This window comes from Sceloporus occidentalis, unplaced genomic scaffold (assembly GCF_023333645.1).
Source record: "Sceloporus occidentalis isolate IW3139 unplaced genomic scaffold, rSceOcc1.0.p SCAF_4, whole genome shotgun sequence".
NCBI lineage: Eukaryota > Metazoa > Chordata > Lepidosauria > Squamata > Phrynosomatidae > Sceloporus > Sceloporus occidentalis.
Genome location: NW_028316984.1, coordinates 187,307,475 through 187,325,502, shown reverse-complemented (window position 1 = coordinate 187,325,502; position 18,028 = coordinate 187,307,475). Strand labels below are relative to the sequence as shown.

Here is an 18,028-nt window from a genome sequence, read left to right as displayed (position 1 = left end):
AATCTGGTATATTTTGATCTTAGCTATAATTCCCTAGTTTAGATGGTACTGGAAACAATGTAAACCCCCCCCCCCCCACGTAAGGGGAATTCTGCGTATGCTCGAGCCCCATTGAAGATAATGGGGCTTGTGCATGCGTGACTACAACTTCTGGATGCGCCGAGGCTTCTTCTGGTGCGGACTTTCAGCGTATGCTGGAGTCCGTGTAAGCCAGGCATGCCCGTGTATAACACGGGCGCACTGTACCACAAAGGGAGTAGAAAAGGGTGATGTGATACAAGGCACACAGTACAAAGTTTACATATAGCTTAGTTTAATAAGCCAAGATATGTGCCTCTCAGTAGAGATCCAGAGCACCATAAAACATTATGTTTGAAAAACATATGCTAGTTCTAGAGCCTGGATTAGTCCAAGCCATTTTGTTGCCCAAGACAGAGCAGCAAATCCTTCCCTTCCTTACTCCCACTACTAAACCAAGGTGCACAGTACCCAAGGATGGCAGAGTTATTTGGGCATCTGAGGCAAAAGTACACAATGAAAGTAAATGTACAATAATATATTAAAATAGTAAGAAGTAGGTAACTTTTCATGATACTCAGCTGCTTTGGGAAATGAACATACTTATATCTAATGGTAAGACCAATTCTATAAAAGCAAGCCAGACACATGTAAAAACTGGGGTCCCTTGAGTATTTTTGTATAAATTTCAGACAGAAAGATGGACAGATAACTATAAGGAATTATTTAGAAACAAGCCAAGGGATAGAGCTGGATACAAAGTGATTTTCTAATCATTTGGCTCCTTCATAATTCTAGTGGATAAACTTTTGATTTGTAAGAGATTCACCATATCCAGTCTTTTAAGTCATCATTAGCATGTCCAGTTACCTGTTTCCGAATATGTCTATATATGTTACCATGTATTCTCAGTTATTTATTGGTGAGAGTTTTGACAGCCCATTTCTAAACACGTTTACTCAGAAGCAAGTCCCACTTTGTTCAGTGGGACTTTTTTCTAAGTAGTTGTACACTGAGCTTTACCACCTTAAAGTTGTAGATTGTAGAAGATGAAAAGTAGACATTTCCTGGTACAACTTTGTATTATGAAATGTGTAATAATAAAGTTGTTTAAGTTTTGAATTTAAAATTTTAATTAAAATTATGATTTAAAAATCTTTGAAGAAAATGTATTGTGTACAATGGGGATGGGGGACCCTAACTCATTCCAGTAAATGCACAGTTTTTTGAAAGGAGAGAGTCTTTATGCCTCCATATATATTCAGTCTTTTAAAATTATTGTTATTGTTTTAAATTGTTCTACTTGATTTTATTGTACACCACTCTGAGATCTCAGTATATATTAAAAAGTAGAGAATTTTCATTCTTAATCCCATTCCTTAATGGCCTTGAGCTGCAAAATGTAGACTGCCTTCTGCACTTCACAATTAAAGTGTAAAATTTGAATAATGAAATACTTTAGTTTATATACATGGACCTTTTTTTAGAGCTCACAGAAGTATATCCCTAAAATTATGAAGTCTTGCTAAATTGAACATAAAAATGTTTAGAGCAGTAACAGCCAATAGGATTTCCAGATTCTAAAGAGGACACAGTTCTGACCATCTTAATAATTATGCAGTAGATGAAATTCTGCTGTGTATAGCTTGTTATGTTTCTGAAATTCCCTTTTCTACACATTTATGAGCCGTTTGGGTGCCCTATCTATCCCCTTCTACATTGGGCTATCCCAGGATATACAAGTACAGTAGTTTCTTTGTAGACTTGTCTTGTGATTCAATTCCTGCATAATTTTTGCCACCTTGTGGCAGGATAAAAATGTAAACAAGCAGAGAGGGTGCATCATTTTGAAGTGGAAGAATGAGGTGTTAATCTCCGCCCCCAATTTGGACCACAGCCTCTTAGTAGTAAATATTAAAATACGCATGTAAGAAATATTGCAGATTACCAACATGTCTGATTTTTTAAATTTTTAATCCTATGTTTGATTCAATTAATCTGAAAAATTGCTTTGCACACCTGGGAATCAGTAACTGTTTAATAAAACATTTCCCTTTGTTTCAAGCTAATGATGGAACCTGGCCAGCACTTAAGCAGAGCTCTTCTGTGATAAAGCCACCACAAATCTCCAATGCAGACTGGAAGGAATCAAACATGGATGCTGCTTTGAAGCAAGGGACTATATCTAGTCAGCCACTGTCGTCTTCAGCGTTAGGAAGCACTGATAAGCTGGTAAGTGTCTCTCTCCCTTCCCCTCTCACCCCCCCCCCTTTTTTTTTTTTTTTGCATTGTACAGTATCAAAAATTCCACTGCTTCAAGGATTAGGTTAACGTATCTCTTGATTTCTTGTTTGCCAAAATCTTGTCTTGGGTCACCTTTAGAGGTTTTTAAAGAGTATTTTAGGGGCTGTGCAGACTGCCCCTAAGGGGTGGCCTGCAGCCGCCTCCATTTTTGCCAAATCAGGGCTGCAGCAACCACACGCCGTGGCCCCAATCTGGCCTTTGCAAGGCGCAAAAAGGAGCTGCAAAAAGGAGCCACAAAAGGTGCAATAGCCATGCTGCTGTGGCATTACAACACTCCTTTGGTGCTACGTCGTGCGAACACAGCACCAGAGGAGTGCTGTGATGCCATGCACCATGTGGAGCAGTGCACGGCCTCACACCAGCCTGGGTGTGGAGTCAGGGCATGCGTCATGTGGACTTGCCCTGACTCCACCCGCAAGCCAGCCTTTAAGGCTGATCTGCACAGGGTCTTATTTTCTGTCTGGGCTAGAAGAACCACCCTGACACCTTTCTGATACTTTTTATTTTTCATTCACAGGGTCTTGATATGGGGAAAGTACCACCAACCATCTCCGGAGTAAGTAAGCAGTTGCCTCAAAATTATGGGACCTATCCAAGCGCTGTTCCTTTAGGAACAAGTTCTACCAATTCTCTGGAAAGACGAAAGGATGGTAGCCTGCCAAGACCTGGCTCCACTGCAGCAAACCGGCAAAGACCTGTGCCATTACCTCCAGCAAGCAGCATTCATCAGCCTAGTTCCTCACAACAAATACAACAGAGAATATCTGTGCCTCCAAGTCCCACATATCAGCCTTCTGGCGTTCCATTATTTCCAGGAGGAGATGGCAGACCTGATCTCCCTTTAACTGTGGCCATCAGGCCTTTTCTTGCAGATAAAAGCTCAAGGCCCCAATCTCCTAGGAAAGGGCCCCAAACGGTGAACTCCAGTTCCATCTATTCAGTGTATCTTCAGCAAGCGACACCACCAAAGAACTACCAACAAGCTGTGTACAATACTCTAAATAAGTCCGTTAAAGCAGGTAGAATAATTTGATGTTTTCTTTCTTTTCTGAAAATGTTTTAAAAGCTGCTTGATAATTACAAAGCTGCTTGTGTTTGATGGAAACTAGGCTTTTACTGTCATAACTTCCTTAGTTCAGATACTTAAAAAGAAATGGAATGTTCTGCAAATTCAGAAATCATTGGCAAACTGAGTACAGAGCAAGTCTGAAACATTGCATCAGATTTGGAGGGTTAATATGAGGGGTGATTGTTAGCGCCATCTCACTTTTCAGATGGTTTTGGTCAGTATTTTTATGAGTGGTTGTGAGGAGTGAAGCAGTTAACATGGGGTTTTATTAGTATGTTTCTGAAAAAGATGTGGGGGCATTAAGATAGTGATGAAACACTTTGGTGAATATTTTATTTACTTCAAAGTAGAACACTTTCAAAGAAGAAGAAGTAGAATGATTAGAGGAATAGGATTATGAGTCACCTCAGCTATTTAGCCTCTGAAGGAGAAAAAATGTTTCATTGTGCAACTATTTTAGAGAAGTCAAACAAAGTACTGTATATACTTATGTATAAGTCTAGAAATTTAGGTCAGAAAACTGACCCAAAAAAGCTGAGTCGACTTATCCACGGGTCAGTGTAAAGAACTGTATCTGGAGAAAAGAAGATTAAGAGGTGATATGATAGCCCTATTTAAATATTTTAAGGGGTGTCACATTGAGAAGGGAACAAGCTTGTTTTCTGCTGCTCCAGAGAACAGGACCCGGAACAATGGATGCAAGCTACAGGAAAAGAGATTCCACCTCAACATTAGGAGGAACCTCCTGACAGTAAGGGCTGTTCGACAGTGGAACACACTCCCTCATAGAGTGGTGGAGTCTCCTTCCTTGGAGGTCTTCAAGCAGAGGCTGGATGGCCATCTGTCGGGGATGCTTTGATTTGGATTTCCTGCATGGCAGGGGGTTGGACTGGATGGCCCTTGTGGTCTCTTCCAACTCAATGATTCTATGATTTTAATTCTTATTTAAAAGAAGGAACTATCCCCTGGTGACAGTCTGGCCTGGAAACACTGACCACCTCTGTTCTCTCATCTATCCAGCCATAAGAGTGAGCACAAAGAGTTGTGCCTGCTGGAATTTTGTAAGTTCTCTGATGTTGTTTTACTTTGCTTCATCTTTTAAATCCTTTGCTATATGCCCCTAAGTTTTACCCTCGACTTATCCATGGGTTATAGCAAAATCCATAATTTTGGTCCCAAAACCTGCCCTCGACTTATACATGAGGTCGACTTATAGTTGAGTATATACGGTACATTTACTTTGGAAATGTCTGGGTAAAAATCCCAGCACTATGAACTCGTTACTAGTAAATCCATGTTGGAAATTGGATGTGTTTGAACCATTACTGGTTTTGAACTAATGGTTCAAACACATCCAATTTCCAACATGGATTTACTAGTAATGAGTTCACAGTGCTGGGGGTTTTACCCAGACATTTCCAAAGTAAATGTACTTTGGTTGACTTCAAAACCACTCATACACTTTATTCCACCAGCTGTTTATAAGACGATCTTACAGGATTGTATTCCTTTGATTATAAGGGAGTTATGTTGTGCTGTATTTTTGGTGGGCATCTTTGAGTTCATGTACATTGTTCCTTTTGTTTATAGCTTGTCCTGGCTGTGTGCTGTAAATAAATTTGTTGTTGTTGTTGTTGTTTATAGCTTATCTTACCTGTATTTCATACAGTAATTTGCAGGGGTCTGACAGGCAGAGAATCCCAGACAGGGAACTAATTTAAGTATTTTTTTACTGGTGAAAAATATAATGTAAAACAAATTAAAACAAATGCAGGGGTAGCCATGTTAACCATAAAAATATTTCTAAAGTATACATTGTGTACCTTTATTAGGCCATGCCAAAGTGATACCTTTGTTAGGCCAACCTAAAGGTACAACATAAAATCACTCTTAGGTTTGAAGCCCATTAGTTTCTTCATTAAGGTGAGATGGCAAAAATTATGTGGGGCAGGGGAAAGTGATGGTGTTAAAGTCACAGGTTTGTATGTGGTTTGCTTGTTTGCTTGAGGTGTTATCCAGTAAGGGCACATGCAGGCAGAAAGCTCATTCCCATGATGTGAGCGAAAAGAAAGCAATGTTTTTTAAAAAGCAATAACATTTTCTTTTCCCATTTGCATCCAAAGAATACCTCCTTTTGAGATCTGGATTTGTCTCTGTCCCATGCAAGTCCCTAGGCTTCTTTGTGCCCTAAGTATGCCTACAGAGAGGCCTGGGGCTTTGCACAGGACAGAGGCAGAGACAGATCTCAAAAGGAGGTACTTTGTGGTGACAAGTGGATAACAAAATGTTTACTGCTGCTGTTCTCAGACACCTAAGATAACATCATACTGTATCCTTTGGGTTCTGGACTTCCTTTTTCAAGGATCTCTGTAATTCCCATAATCTGGGATAGATCTCTAAGACACATGGTATGCCTTTTGAATATGTCTTTTGAATTGTCTGTGTTTTGACAGTGTGGATATAGCTCATACATAGCTATCAAACTATAGTATCTTTAAAAATTAGCAGATTTTTGTAGTTTTCTTTTACATTAGGAAATGTTAGAAAATCAACAGTTATCATTTTTCTGTTACTTAAAGAAACAGCAACACTGAAAAGTTATTCCTTGTCCCTTTAAAACTGTTGCTCACTCCTACTCTTTCCTCTCAGTTTATGGGAAGCCAGTTGTACAGTCTGGTTCAACTTCTCCTTCTCCATTGCCCTTCCTTCATGGATCTTCTCCTGTCAACACATCACAGCCTCCACCTCTGGGCGATTATAATGAGAAAGACCAAGAGCTGGAAAACATTCCACCTGCTGGTGATAATAGCAATGTGGAAAACATCCCTCGCCCTCTCAGTCCCACCAAGCTCACTCCCATCGTCCACTCGCCCCTTCGCTACCAAAGCGACGCTGATCTGGAAGCTCTTCGCAGGAAACTCGCCAATGCTCCCAGGCCCTTGAAGAAGAGAAGTTCTATCACTGAACCAGAAGGCCCCAGTGGACCAAACATTCAGAAGCTATTATATCAGCGCTTTAATACCCTGGCAGGAGGAATAGAAGGTGCTCCTTTCTATCAGCCAGGAAACTCACAAGACTTTATAGGCACCTTGGCAGATGTTGACAATGGGAACACAAACACCAATGGCAATATTGAGGAACCAATTTCAGTGCCCCCAACAGCTCCTCTACCTGATGAGCCTTCATCAGATGCTAATGATAATGAATTACCGTCTCCTGAAACTGAAGAGCTGATCAGTGTAGAAACTACAAATCAAACATCTGAAATAACTGAGGATGATAACAACAACAACAACCCCGCAGTTGTCCCTTCTATTGAGCGGCCACCAAGTCCAACACCTGAGGCCAATTCTCCAGAAGAAGAAGAGGGGGAGGAGGAAGAGGAGATCCAGCTGCCTCCTGATCTTCCTCCTCCACCTCCTCCTCCACTTCTTGTGGTAAGACACTGTGGAAAAACAAGTTGGGTTGCCAGGGGCACAGGGAGATGTGTTAGAAAAAGCTCCAGTGTGAATGTGTCTGTGCCATGTCATGCAATGTGTGGGTGCATCTACACTGTAGAAATAATGCAGTCTGACACTACTCTAAGTGCTGTAGCTCCATCCTGTGGAATCCCGGGATTTGTTGTTTAACAAGGTCTTTAGCCTTCTCTGTTAAAGCATGCTGCTGACTCACAAAGCTGCAAATCTTAGGATTCTGTAGGATGGAGCCCTGGCAGTTAAAGTGATGTCAAGTTGTATTATTTCTGCAATATAGATGCATCCTGTATATGTCCTCTTCATATGCATACTAGTCCTTATAGTAGCTTCCATCCCAGATACTGATTTCTCAGTGTATTCTGATTTTCTCCTAAACATAGTTACAGTAAAATGCTCCTTAAATGTAAGGTAAAATTGTTAACCTAAGGCAGGTACAAAAGCAAGATTCATATTTATTCTGGTATGAATCTGTTTTGACCAAGCACATCCTTATTCAAGTTGTGTAGGTTCATCAACCTGCTGGTTAGCAGCATTTGGCTCAATGGGCCACAAGTTGCTTTTGAGGCCTTTAGAACCTTCAGCTGATGAGTTACAGTTGACAAACAAGTTGTGACTCAAGGTACCTGACTCATGCCAGCTGCATCCTTTAATCAGAAAAAAAAATTGAGCTGGACATCTGTGAGACAAACCTTGGAAGTCCTGAGTCTAAAAAAAGTGAAGACTGGTATCGTAAAGCACTAGGACAGACTGGTCTTTTCAGTTCTATTATTAAAGTGCATAATGCTGGTAATTTTCTGGATGTGTTATCTGCACCAAAGCTAAAGGTCAATTTTTGAAAGTTTTCCAATCTCCTTATTACTGATCTCCCTTCTCCCCACAAAAATTGAGTAGAAATAATGCCCTTTAATTAGCTCCAAAACAAATATTATGGACAGAATGGACTTTAGAATCTTGTGCTAGTAGTCTGAAAATAACTGTCACCTTATTATTCAGACCAAGAGAACCAACCTGAAGAAACCCAACTCGGAAAGAACTGGTCATAGCTTGAGGGTCAAGTTCAATCCCTTGGCCCTGTTGCTGGATGCCTCACTGGAGGGAGAATTTGATTTGGTGCAGCGGATCATATATGAGGTAGCCTAGTTTTAGACTCTTTTGCTGTTTTTTGAAGGTGGAAAATGTTTTAAGTTTGTGCAGTCATTCTCTGTTTTCCTCTTAGGTTGATGACCCCAGCAAACCTAATGATGAAGGAATCACCCCTCTGCATAATGCAGTGTGTGCTGGCCATCACCATATTGTCAAGTTCCTACTGGATTTTGGTGTCAATGTGAATGCAGCAGATAGTGACGGATGGTAAGAGACAAGCTGGAGCACACTATTACACCAGGATGCGGCACAAAGAACAACAGTGAACAGTTAACTGGTGTGATTCCATTTTGGCACATGGGATCATGTGTTTTGTTTCATCTTATCTTATCTTCTGTGTCTGCTTTGTTTCAGGACTCCTTTGCACTGTGCTGCCTCTTGTAATAGTGTTCACCTTTGTAAGCTTCTAGTTGAATCTGGAGCAGCAATTTTTGCTTCAACCATAAGTGACATAGAAACTGCAGCAGATAAGTGTGAGGAGATGGAAGAAGGTTATATTCAGTGTTCTCAGTTCCTATATGGTAGGTTATAAGTCTTTTATATATGTGTGTTAATTTTGATGTTTGAGATCTTTAGTTTGAATTTGTCCTCCATAACTAGTTCAGCCTCTACATCTGTATGTTCATGCTTATATTATAACAAAAATTTAGATTATTAATTGATTTTTGAAAATGTTCAATTGAATAATCCTCAAGGCAGTTTAGAACAGATTAAGAAATGATAATGCAGCAACAGAATAATCCATGTATTTATTAAGTCAAAAGGATATTTAGCTAATCTTTAGAACATTTAGACCAGGATCCTCTTGATAGTTTACACTGGAATAACTCCAGTAAGCACTTTTAGGTGTTGCAAAAGGAGTTTTCCATTACCTCCTTGAATAGCACCAATGCCCTGCTTGCCCAGGAGTAGCCAGAGCCTTCTGGGTATATTGCCATTTCCTCTTCAGTTACTGATTTTCTATGGGGGTATATCCAGGAGTCATCCTGCTGCCCCGAATGCTCTTGCCTCAAGTGTGCAAGTGGGGCTGAGCTGGAGAGCAGGAATGCATTCAAAAGCATCTGGCTGCCCTTCTACATTCAGGGAAGAAGAAGCCTTTGCATCCCAAGCTCCAGAGTAAGTACATTAGTGGAAATTTATGCTTTGCCAGTAGACTAAAGGAATCTTGGCCTAACTGTGGTTTTAGAGAGAATTGAGGTACCAAATTTAATGGTGAACATACAGATCTGCAGAAACAGTGGTTTTCTTAACTGAATCCCTAAGTCAGATAAAAGGGATGGAAAAACAAAGGCCTGATGTAACATTCTGAACTGTTCGCTGGAAGAGCTCTGTCAACAAGTGATTGAAATGAATTCTCTTTTGTCCGTTGCCTCAACTTAAAAACATCACACTCAGCATGTAAGGCCTAGAACAGATGGGCTGTGTGTTTTTAGATTGAACTCTGGAACGTGTGTGTAATGTGTCACTCTGATGGTATGAGAGATTATGATAAACCTTTGTAACTCTGAAGTTTTTTACAGATGAGGCTTCAAATGTTTTCTTCTATTTTTCTAATCCTCCTGTGTTTTCCTGCTTACCACAAAAATGTCTTAAGGGATAGTAGAATAGCTGTACAGCTCCTTTTCATTAGTATTATCAAGAGCCATCTTGACCCAGTATTGAGACTTTACTTGCTAAACCTGGGTTTGTGGGATGATTGCCTTTAGTAAAGAAAGTGATAGCAGGTTACTGTAAATGTGCAAATTATTATTGTGCAATTGTAGCCCAAGCAATTTTACAGCAACTGGCAACCAGATCGGGATTACAGAGCTGCATGCATGCTGATGAAAATTTTCCTTTCTCAAGTGATATATTTCTACAGACTTCAAACTGACCTACTTCACATGTCTGCTAGTGGGGCAAGGAGCTCAGGGCAGCTTTATAATTGGACATAATGCATAATACATATATTCAGTAGAATGCAGTATGACCCTCATATCCATGGGATACCGTACATTCCTGGCCTTACCATGGAAACATGAAACTGCAGATAATACTGAACCCTATTGAAATGAATGACCATAGTGTTGTGTTGGAAGACCTAGAAAATGACTAGAGAAAACATTTTTGTCCGGTACCAGTCCCATGGATCTGGGTGAGGTTCAATTTAATGTCCCGTGACTTGATTTTGGTGTTCAAATGTGAATCTAGGAACATGAGACACACTGCAGGATGGACCAGCCAGAAAAATCAGCAGTAGCAGAATATGTTATAAACCACTCTGGGCATAACATGCTATTTGAAAACACTGAAATTCTGGACCATGCCAACAACTATCAGGTCAGAATGCATAGGGAAGCCTTTGAAATCCACAAACACATGGATGATTCAACAGGAAAGAAGAAACTCTGACAACACCAAAATGAAGACTCAGCATATATAACTGAACATCACCCAGGGTCAGGGGGTTTCCCAGCAAACATTGGATCATTAGACACAGATCCACCTTGCATATCCTCCCACTCTGAGGCCTTGCCATTCACCAGTAGACCAACACACAGATTAACATACAGATCACTTCCTCTCAACCAAGCGTCACATAGTGTATATATAGCCTGCACACCTCCATGCCACCATTATCTGAAGATGTCAGGAATAAATTCTTCTAGAACACAGCCACAAAGCCCCCAAACCCACAAAGAACTAAAGATTGGGTATGTTCAGGGTGGTAGAGTGATTGTTGCATCTTCTATAATCTTTTTTTGCTTATTGACAACAGGTGTACAGGAGAAGCTGGGGGTCATGAACAAAGGTGTAGTGTATGCACTCTGGGATTACGAAGCTCAAAACAACGATGAGTTGTCATTTCATGAAGGCGATGCAATTACCATTCTGAGGCGCAAAGATGATAATGAGACAGACTGGTGGTGGGCCCGTCTCAATGACAGGGAAGGCTATGTGCCTAAAAATCTCTTGGGGGTAAGTTTGACTGATGTTTCATGTACCGAAGGCTTAATATAGTGCTTTTTAGAAACTCTTTTAAGAATTGCTGAGATAGGAGGCGTTAAAGGAATATTTACTTTAAAACAGGAAGAAAAAACCCCAACCCAGACCCATTAGGACAGAATTCTATAGATACCATGGAATCATAGAATCGTAGAGTTGGAAGAGACCACAAGGGCCATCCAGTCCAACTCCCTGCCATGCAGGAAATCTAAATCAAAGCATCCCCGACAGATGGCCATCCAGCCTCTGGTTAAAGGCATCTAAGGAAGGAGAACATCAAAGGATAAATAAATGGGTCTTAGAGCAAATCAGAGAGCCACTATGTTGTAGTGGCTTGAGCATTGCACTTTGGGAAACCATAGTGACCTTGGGCAAGTCACATGCTCTCACTCTTAGAAGGAGCTAACAAGAAAATCATAGAATAGGGTCACCATAAGGGAACTGACTTGAAGGCACATACCAAAGAGCAAACCAGGCCTGTACTTTCAATGTGAGAGTACCTAACAACCAAGTCCTGGTAGAACTGTTTCACCTCAGACAGCAGGTTAGAGTATTAAATTTTTCAGTTTTCCATACCCAGAAGAGAATTTTATACACTTTGAAAATGGTCAGGTTTTCCTTGGTGTGCTGATATTTCATGTGAAAGATTGTGTATTCAAGCATGCAATATCTTGTACCACTTTTTTTTTTTTTGCTTCTTCACATTTTGTCGTGTTACTATTGAGAATTGAAATAGATTGAACTGGCATTGTTAAAACTTCATGTACACAAGGCACTGGAAATGAAAATGCAAAATATTTTTATTATGACACAAAAGGCAAGTAAACAAAAATAAACTGACACTTAGGATCACAGCCAGAAGGGGCCTGATGGGTCATCCAGTCCAATGCCCTGCTCAGTGCAAGATCCCTAGCAGGTAGTTGTCCAGCCTCTTTCTGAAGAGGTCCAGAGAAGGAAACCCCACCATCTCTTCAGGCAGTTGTTGAACCGCTCTTATTCCCAGAAGGTTTCTTCCAATGTTTAACTACATCTACCCTTCTGTAACTTAAAACAAGTAGACCTGGACCCACCCTCTGGGACATCAAAGAATAGGCCTATCCCCTCCTTTCTGGGACAACTCTTGAGTTATATATAGAGTACATTCCTCTCACCCCTCAGTCTTCTCTTCACCTAGCTGATCATGCCCAGTCCTTTAATCTTTCCTCATATATTTTCTTCTCCATCCTACCTATTGTCCTCATTGCCCTACTCTAAACCCGCTCCAACTTGTGACAGCTTGAAAATATATTTCTAAAAAATTCCCAAAAGCAAACCATTTTACTATGCCACTGTATGTAATGGGATTTGTGCATCCATTGGGTATGTGTGTGCCTTGGAACCAAATCCCAGCAGATATCAAGGGCCCACTGTATAAATTATTAGCTAATTTATGTCCAAAACTCCTGAACAAATTAGCATTCCCACCACATGTTGATAAATGCCACTCATTCCACACCCTGGCAACATTTAGATTGGGATTTGCCATCTATAATTGCCATTTGATGCGGTGTTATATACTATCTACCAATAATTTTCATTTGTTGTTCTTTTAAATGTATATTGTTAACATTTTCTTGCAGCCATATTTTATATTTTTCTCTATCAGTAAATCTTTCTTCCATTCTATTGACAACCACTCTATCATTCTATATTGAGCCATTGGCAGATCCTTATAAATTTTCCCTATTAATTCCTTTTCACCTTCTATTTTTTCCCTGATTAACTTTTCTAGAAGCACATCCTGTATTTCATCTAATAATTTAATTATTCCTTATACTTGAATTCAGTATTGCATTCCAACCAATGAAACCAATTCTTTCCCCTCTATCAATTTCTCTGTTCTGTTATACAAGCCTCTAATTATATTAATCCCCTTTGCCTTTAATTTTTTAAATATTTTCCCAAACTCGTCATTATTACTCCTGTTTAAATATTCTATTGGTAACCATTTCCAATTTTTGTACCCATTTCCTGCTGGAAACTCAATTTCCACTCCAGTCCCAGGTCCTTTGCAGAGAGAAATAGGTCTTACTCCACCATTGTCAGGTATTTGGCACTCTCGCCCTCAATCCTCATAACTTTCCCAGTTCCTGCTGAGGAAAAACATCCTCCCAATATGCTCCTCTCATCATCATGCCATGGAGATGGTGTTTCTCAGGACAGTGAACATCGTTTTCATAAGACCATATAAGCCTTTGCTACATGTTAGTCTCCCAGAAGCCTTTTTGCAGACACCAAGCAGGGTTTGATACTAGTTTCAGCAACAGCTTTCTTCTTTCCATTCTTCTCTGAAGGCCAGCTTTATGGAATATCTGGGTGATACCTGTCCATCTGAGCTGTGCATCTGTCCATCCTCTTCAAAATTCATTGGTCTCCTGATTGTTTCTCTGATACCCTCCTTGCCAGGACACTGAGTTTTGATGGACAGCCTTCTCTAGGCAGCATTATGGTTGAACCATATTCTTTCCATTCTCTAACAGTGGATTTAATGATGCTTTCAAAGATGTTCATAATTTAGCATTTTTAAATTCTTTTTGTAACTTTATCCCAGATTTGGTTTGACTGTCTTTGTGATATTTGATTAGGAAAATCTCTCTCAACAAACTCTGGGCCCTTCTAAAAACAGGGTAATATTTAATCAGAGATCATGTGGCACTGCAGTCAGTCGCACACAGGCTGACTCTATCCAACTAGCTTATTTAGGCAAGGCACAGCAAATGGGGATTAATAGTTAATGGGCATGTGTCAGTTTGTTTTTGTTTATTTTATGTTGAGTATTTTGTGTACAACAAGTGTTAACACTGCTCAGACAATCCATTTCAGTTCCAGGTTCTTACACAAGAAAAAAAAATACTTTTGCAAGGCACTGAATTACTTCATCCTCCTTCTAATGGAATACAGAGCCAGAATTGTACCACGTGAATCTCCTGCAGGTTATAATTGGAGCATTTCCCCAAATATTGGCCATTCCTCACAATATTTTCTGCTCTGTACTTTCTGTTACTGACTGAAGAAAATGTTTCATGGTGGTTTCAATCAGAATTCCACTCCCTGGGAAAGTAGAGGGAGGAATTGTGATTGAAACAACAGCTAGTTCACTAGGTACTGCTTCTGTTAGAGATAAAATCATCTAGACCAATGATTCCCAATTTCTGCTCCTCCGGATGTTTTGGACTTCATCTCCCAGGAGCCTCAGCCATCTTGGCCAATAATCTGGGATTCTGGGAGCTGAAGTCTAGAAGGCCAGAGTTTGGGAATCGCTGATCTGGACAAATATCATTTGGTAGAATGGCAGCTCCATATTAGGAAGATTCCTGATTTTAGAAGTACCTGAAGAAATACAGGCTTTATGCAGCTTTCACCTGCTGCCACGTGCATAAGCCCCATTCATTTAAATGGGGCTCAAGCATAGGCATTATTTGTTTTACATAGGGGAGTCCGGAACGGATCCCCCGCATAAACAAAGGGTGCACTGTACTAGTGGACATTAAGGGAACTACTCATACACATAGAATTATAAAATCATTCTTTACAAGGGTAGCCTTCTATCTCCTAGTGTAGTTTGTCAAATGTAAGAACCCTTCTTCACCATTTATAAAGACTGTGTTTAATCATGATTTAATTTTATTACAGTTATACCCAAGGATAAAACCTAGGCAAAGAACTCTTGCCTGAATCCCATCATTTGGCAATAAAGTATCTTGCTGGTAACTGGAAGATGAAAATATACACTGGAAACATTTTCAAGTACATTTCACCAGACGTTAAGCTATACTTGTTTTTAAATGGTGCTCTTGTTTAATATAACAGACAGCGTTTGAGATTTTCAATCTGCAATTCATAAGTGAGGTCTGCTCCATGTTAACTCGCCTGGTCTCTGGGTGAGGTACTCAAACACAGCCTACAGTATTTTCTGCCAACTGAACTTTTAAAACTTGTGCTACATGTTAAAACCTTTGCAAAACGCAGATATGCTATCCGATCAGTTGTAGTCCACAGTAACTGTCCTGACATGTCAAGATGTTTATTATTAAAATTGTCAACTGAGTGTTGCGTTTGCTGTGTAAATCCTTAGAAGATCTCAGCATGAGTTGACATTTTGGAGTACCAACAGTTTTCTGGAATGGAAGGTGTTACTGATAATGACAAGAAAAGCATCAAGGATGAATGGGTTTTGCACACCTCCCAAAACTGCACTTGTTCCTTCACTTGATGTTTTTTCTTGATATTCTGCTTACAGCACCAGTTAGCTTCCCTGTATTCCATTACACTTTTTCATACACACACCCCAAATTCCATCTTCTGGAGAAACCTGCATTCAGATTTAAGGGATCTGTATGTCGTCTATATGGAAGAAAAGTGCAATAGTTGAGAAGGGTAAGAGTCAGGTTATAAAAAAGCTAAGAGGGTCCACTTTGAGGACCTTGAAATCTTATCTGTGAAAGTAGTTGGGTGACTGAAGGACTGATTAAAAAGGCTGAATTGGTTACGTAGAGTGAAGGGGGGAGAAAGAAAAGACTTATGGCAAAGATGATCTGCTGTTTGGGTTGGGAGAGCGTCTGTGGTTCTGGGCAGCCCTGCGTCTTGTGCCAGGGTAAGTTATGCAATAACTTGATCCACTATCTAGTTTCAAGCAAAAAAAGAAGAAGCACTTCATTGGAATAGAAATTGTACATGATTTTATACACAAAAGTCTATTTTGAATTCCCCATTATGTTGTAGCCATACTTGTTTTATAATTTCCTCCCTGTAAACTGTAGGCCAATTGCCATTATTCATGTACACATTGTGCATAATTTATATCCATTGATGCAGTGCTGTAATTTGCTTTTACCACTGTTTAGCATTAATTGTATATATTGTGGTGATAAGAAGTGAAAGGGTAATGTAAAAGAATATTTGCTAAATGAATGTGAGTGAAAAGCCTACGATACACTGCTGATCCAGTGTGCACAATAAACTACTGCTAAGATACGGTTGTGTTTCTAGGTGCTTCTTTTCCCAATGTTAGAACTGTTTTTTCTAAGAGTTCAGTCAGGGACATTTATTGTATACAGTGGATCCTTGTTATACGCTGGGGTTTGGTTCCAAGATCCCCCGTGTATAACAAAATCCGTGTACGCTCAAGTCCCATTAAGTATAATAACATAGCAAAATGGTGTCCCTAATAAAAAATGGAACATCAAGGTAAATTTATACTTTTTTGGAACATTTTCAAACCGTGTATGCTTGAATCCGTGTATAAAAAATCCGTGTATAAGAAGGTCCAACTGTATATCTAATGTAGTATGTCCTGTTAAATATTGTCCACTATGCATTTTTCTTGTTGAATTCTTATGGTCATTCTACATAACCCAAGTGCATCTGTAGCAATTAAAGATTAGTAATAGTATCAGGCTGTTACAGAATAGAGCAGCTACTTCTGTAATGCAATATTTTTCAAAAATGTATGTAGGAACACTGGTGAGTTTTTAATATGAAAGTGAATAATGGTCGGAAAGCTTCCCGCAACAGTGATTAAGAAAGTTCTAGATGATGGGTAGGTGGGCTACTGTGCAAGACTAGGAGGCTGTATTCATCTCTCAGAAGACCCTGAAGGGCTATACAGTACCACCACTGTCTCCAGGGAGGCATTTTCACACCATGTGTTTTGGGCCCCAGAGTCTATACTGTATTTTCTGGCATATAAGATGACTTTCTAACCTGGGAAAACCTTCTCAAAACTTCTGAGCTGGACTGGTCACGGCATATGGTGGGGGGAGCTCAAAAGCGGCCACAGAGCTTCCCTCTGGACCCCACAACAAACTCCAACTCCCAGAATTCCATAGCAAAGAGCCAGCTCTAGCGTTAACGTGCTGCCAAACCTCATTATTTCTCCAGTGTGGATCCAGCCACAGTTCTCCTCCTCCTCTTTCTGCCCCTGGAGCCCATCCTCCATTTCATGCTCCTATGCTCCTCGGGTTCACAGCAGCAGTGGAGGAATGCAAAGCAAAGGCGAAGCAATGGGGAAAGAGGAGCCAAAGCCTCTCCAAATGGAATGCGCAGGGCTGGGGCTGGAGAGGAGCCTCCTTTTTTTTTCTGCCAAGTCCTGGAAGGGAAGTAAAAAAAAAAGGCCTGGCTTTTTGTAAAAAAAAGTATCCTCTGGCCCTTCTCTCACTCACTCACTCATATAGAAGGAAAGCCAAGAGACAGGAAAAGAGGGGAAAGGGTGGACCTTTTATTTTTAAACCCCAGAGTGGGTTTTGTGGTGCTGCAAGGACCCACCTCAGTCACGCCAAATAGTAATGAGGATTTTGCATAGGCAAGGGAGTGTGCTGAGGGGAAAGGGACACCTCTCTCTGAGGCACCTCTTAGTCTTAACATGGCTTGGAAGAGGGGTAGTCTTATATGGCAACTATATCCCAAACTCTATATTTTAACTGGTAAAGTTGGGGGTCATCTTATACGGTAATCACTTCCTGTTTGAAAAAAGTCTCTTCTGGTTCAAAAAGATGGTGAAAATGTCTGTACAGCCTATAGAGAAGTGATTTTCAATTTTTAGGTCCTCCATTTGTTTTGCTTCAGCTGCCAGAAGCCACAGCCAACCTGGCCAACAATCAGGAATTATGGAAGCTGAAAGTGCAAATCATCTGGAGTACCAAAGGAAATTGCTCAGCATAAGTAGAACAAGTGGCATCTGCATGAGAAATTGTTTGTAACTTTGAAGCCACAAATTTCCCCCAGCGTCAGCCTCTGTTTAACTCTGACTGCTGACTTTCTCTGTAGCAGTCCACTTTGCCCTATATCAGTGATGGCGAACCTATGGCACGCGTGCCAGAGGTGGCACTCAGAGCCCTCTCTGTGGGCACACATGCTGTCGCCCTAGCACAGAGTTTGTCCGAGTTTCTTACTAGAAAGCCAGAGGGACGTGGCACTTTGCAAGAAATAAGTGGGTTCTAGGTTGCAGTTTGGGCACTCGGTCTGTAAAAGGTTCAACATCACTGCCCTATATATA

At 40.4% G+C, this 18,028-nt stretch overlaps 1 protein-coding gene across 11 annotated transcripts in view; it reads left to right on the top strand.

The window, feature by feature from the left end:
- Positions 1–16,207, top strand: part of PPP1R13B (protein phosphatase 1 regulatory subunit 13B) — a 97,072-nt gene extending 80,865 nt beyond the window's left edge. For 6 of the 11 annotated variants that reach the window (XM_089522630.1, XM_089522631.1, XM_089522629.1 and 3 more), the window contains 8 exons: positions 2,084–2,250; positions 2,840–3,341; positions 6,041–6,828; positions 7,861–7,998; positions 8,084–8,217; positions 8,365–8,531; positions 10,769–10,968; positions 14,668–16,206. In XM_089522630.1, the coding sequence (XP_089378756.1) occupies positions 2,084–2,250; positions 2,840–3,341; positions 6,041–6,828; positions 7,861–7,998; positions 8,084–8,217; positions 8,365–8,531; positions 10,769–10,968; positions 14,668–14,709 (2,138 nt within the window). In that variant the 3' untranslated portion in view covers positions 14,710–16,206. Of the gene's footprint in view, positions 1–2,083; positions 2,251–2,839; positions 3,342–6,040; positions 6,829–7,860; positions 7,999–8,083; positions 8,218–8,364; positions 8,532–10,768; positions 10,969–14,667 lie in introns of all 11 variants that reach the window. The other 5 variants (XM_089522640.1, XM_089522633.1, XM_089522635.1 and 2 more) reach the window with 3 other exon arrangements.
- Positions 16,208–18,028: the final 1,821 nt, after the last annotated feature.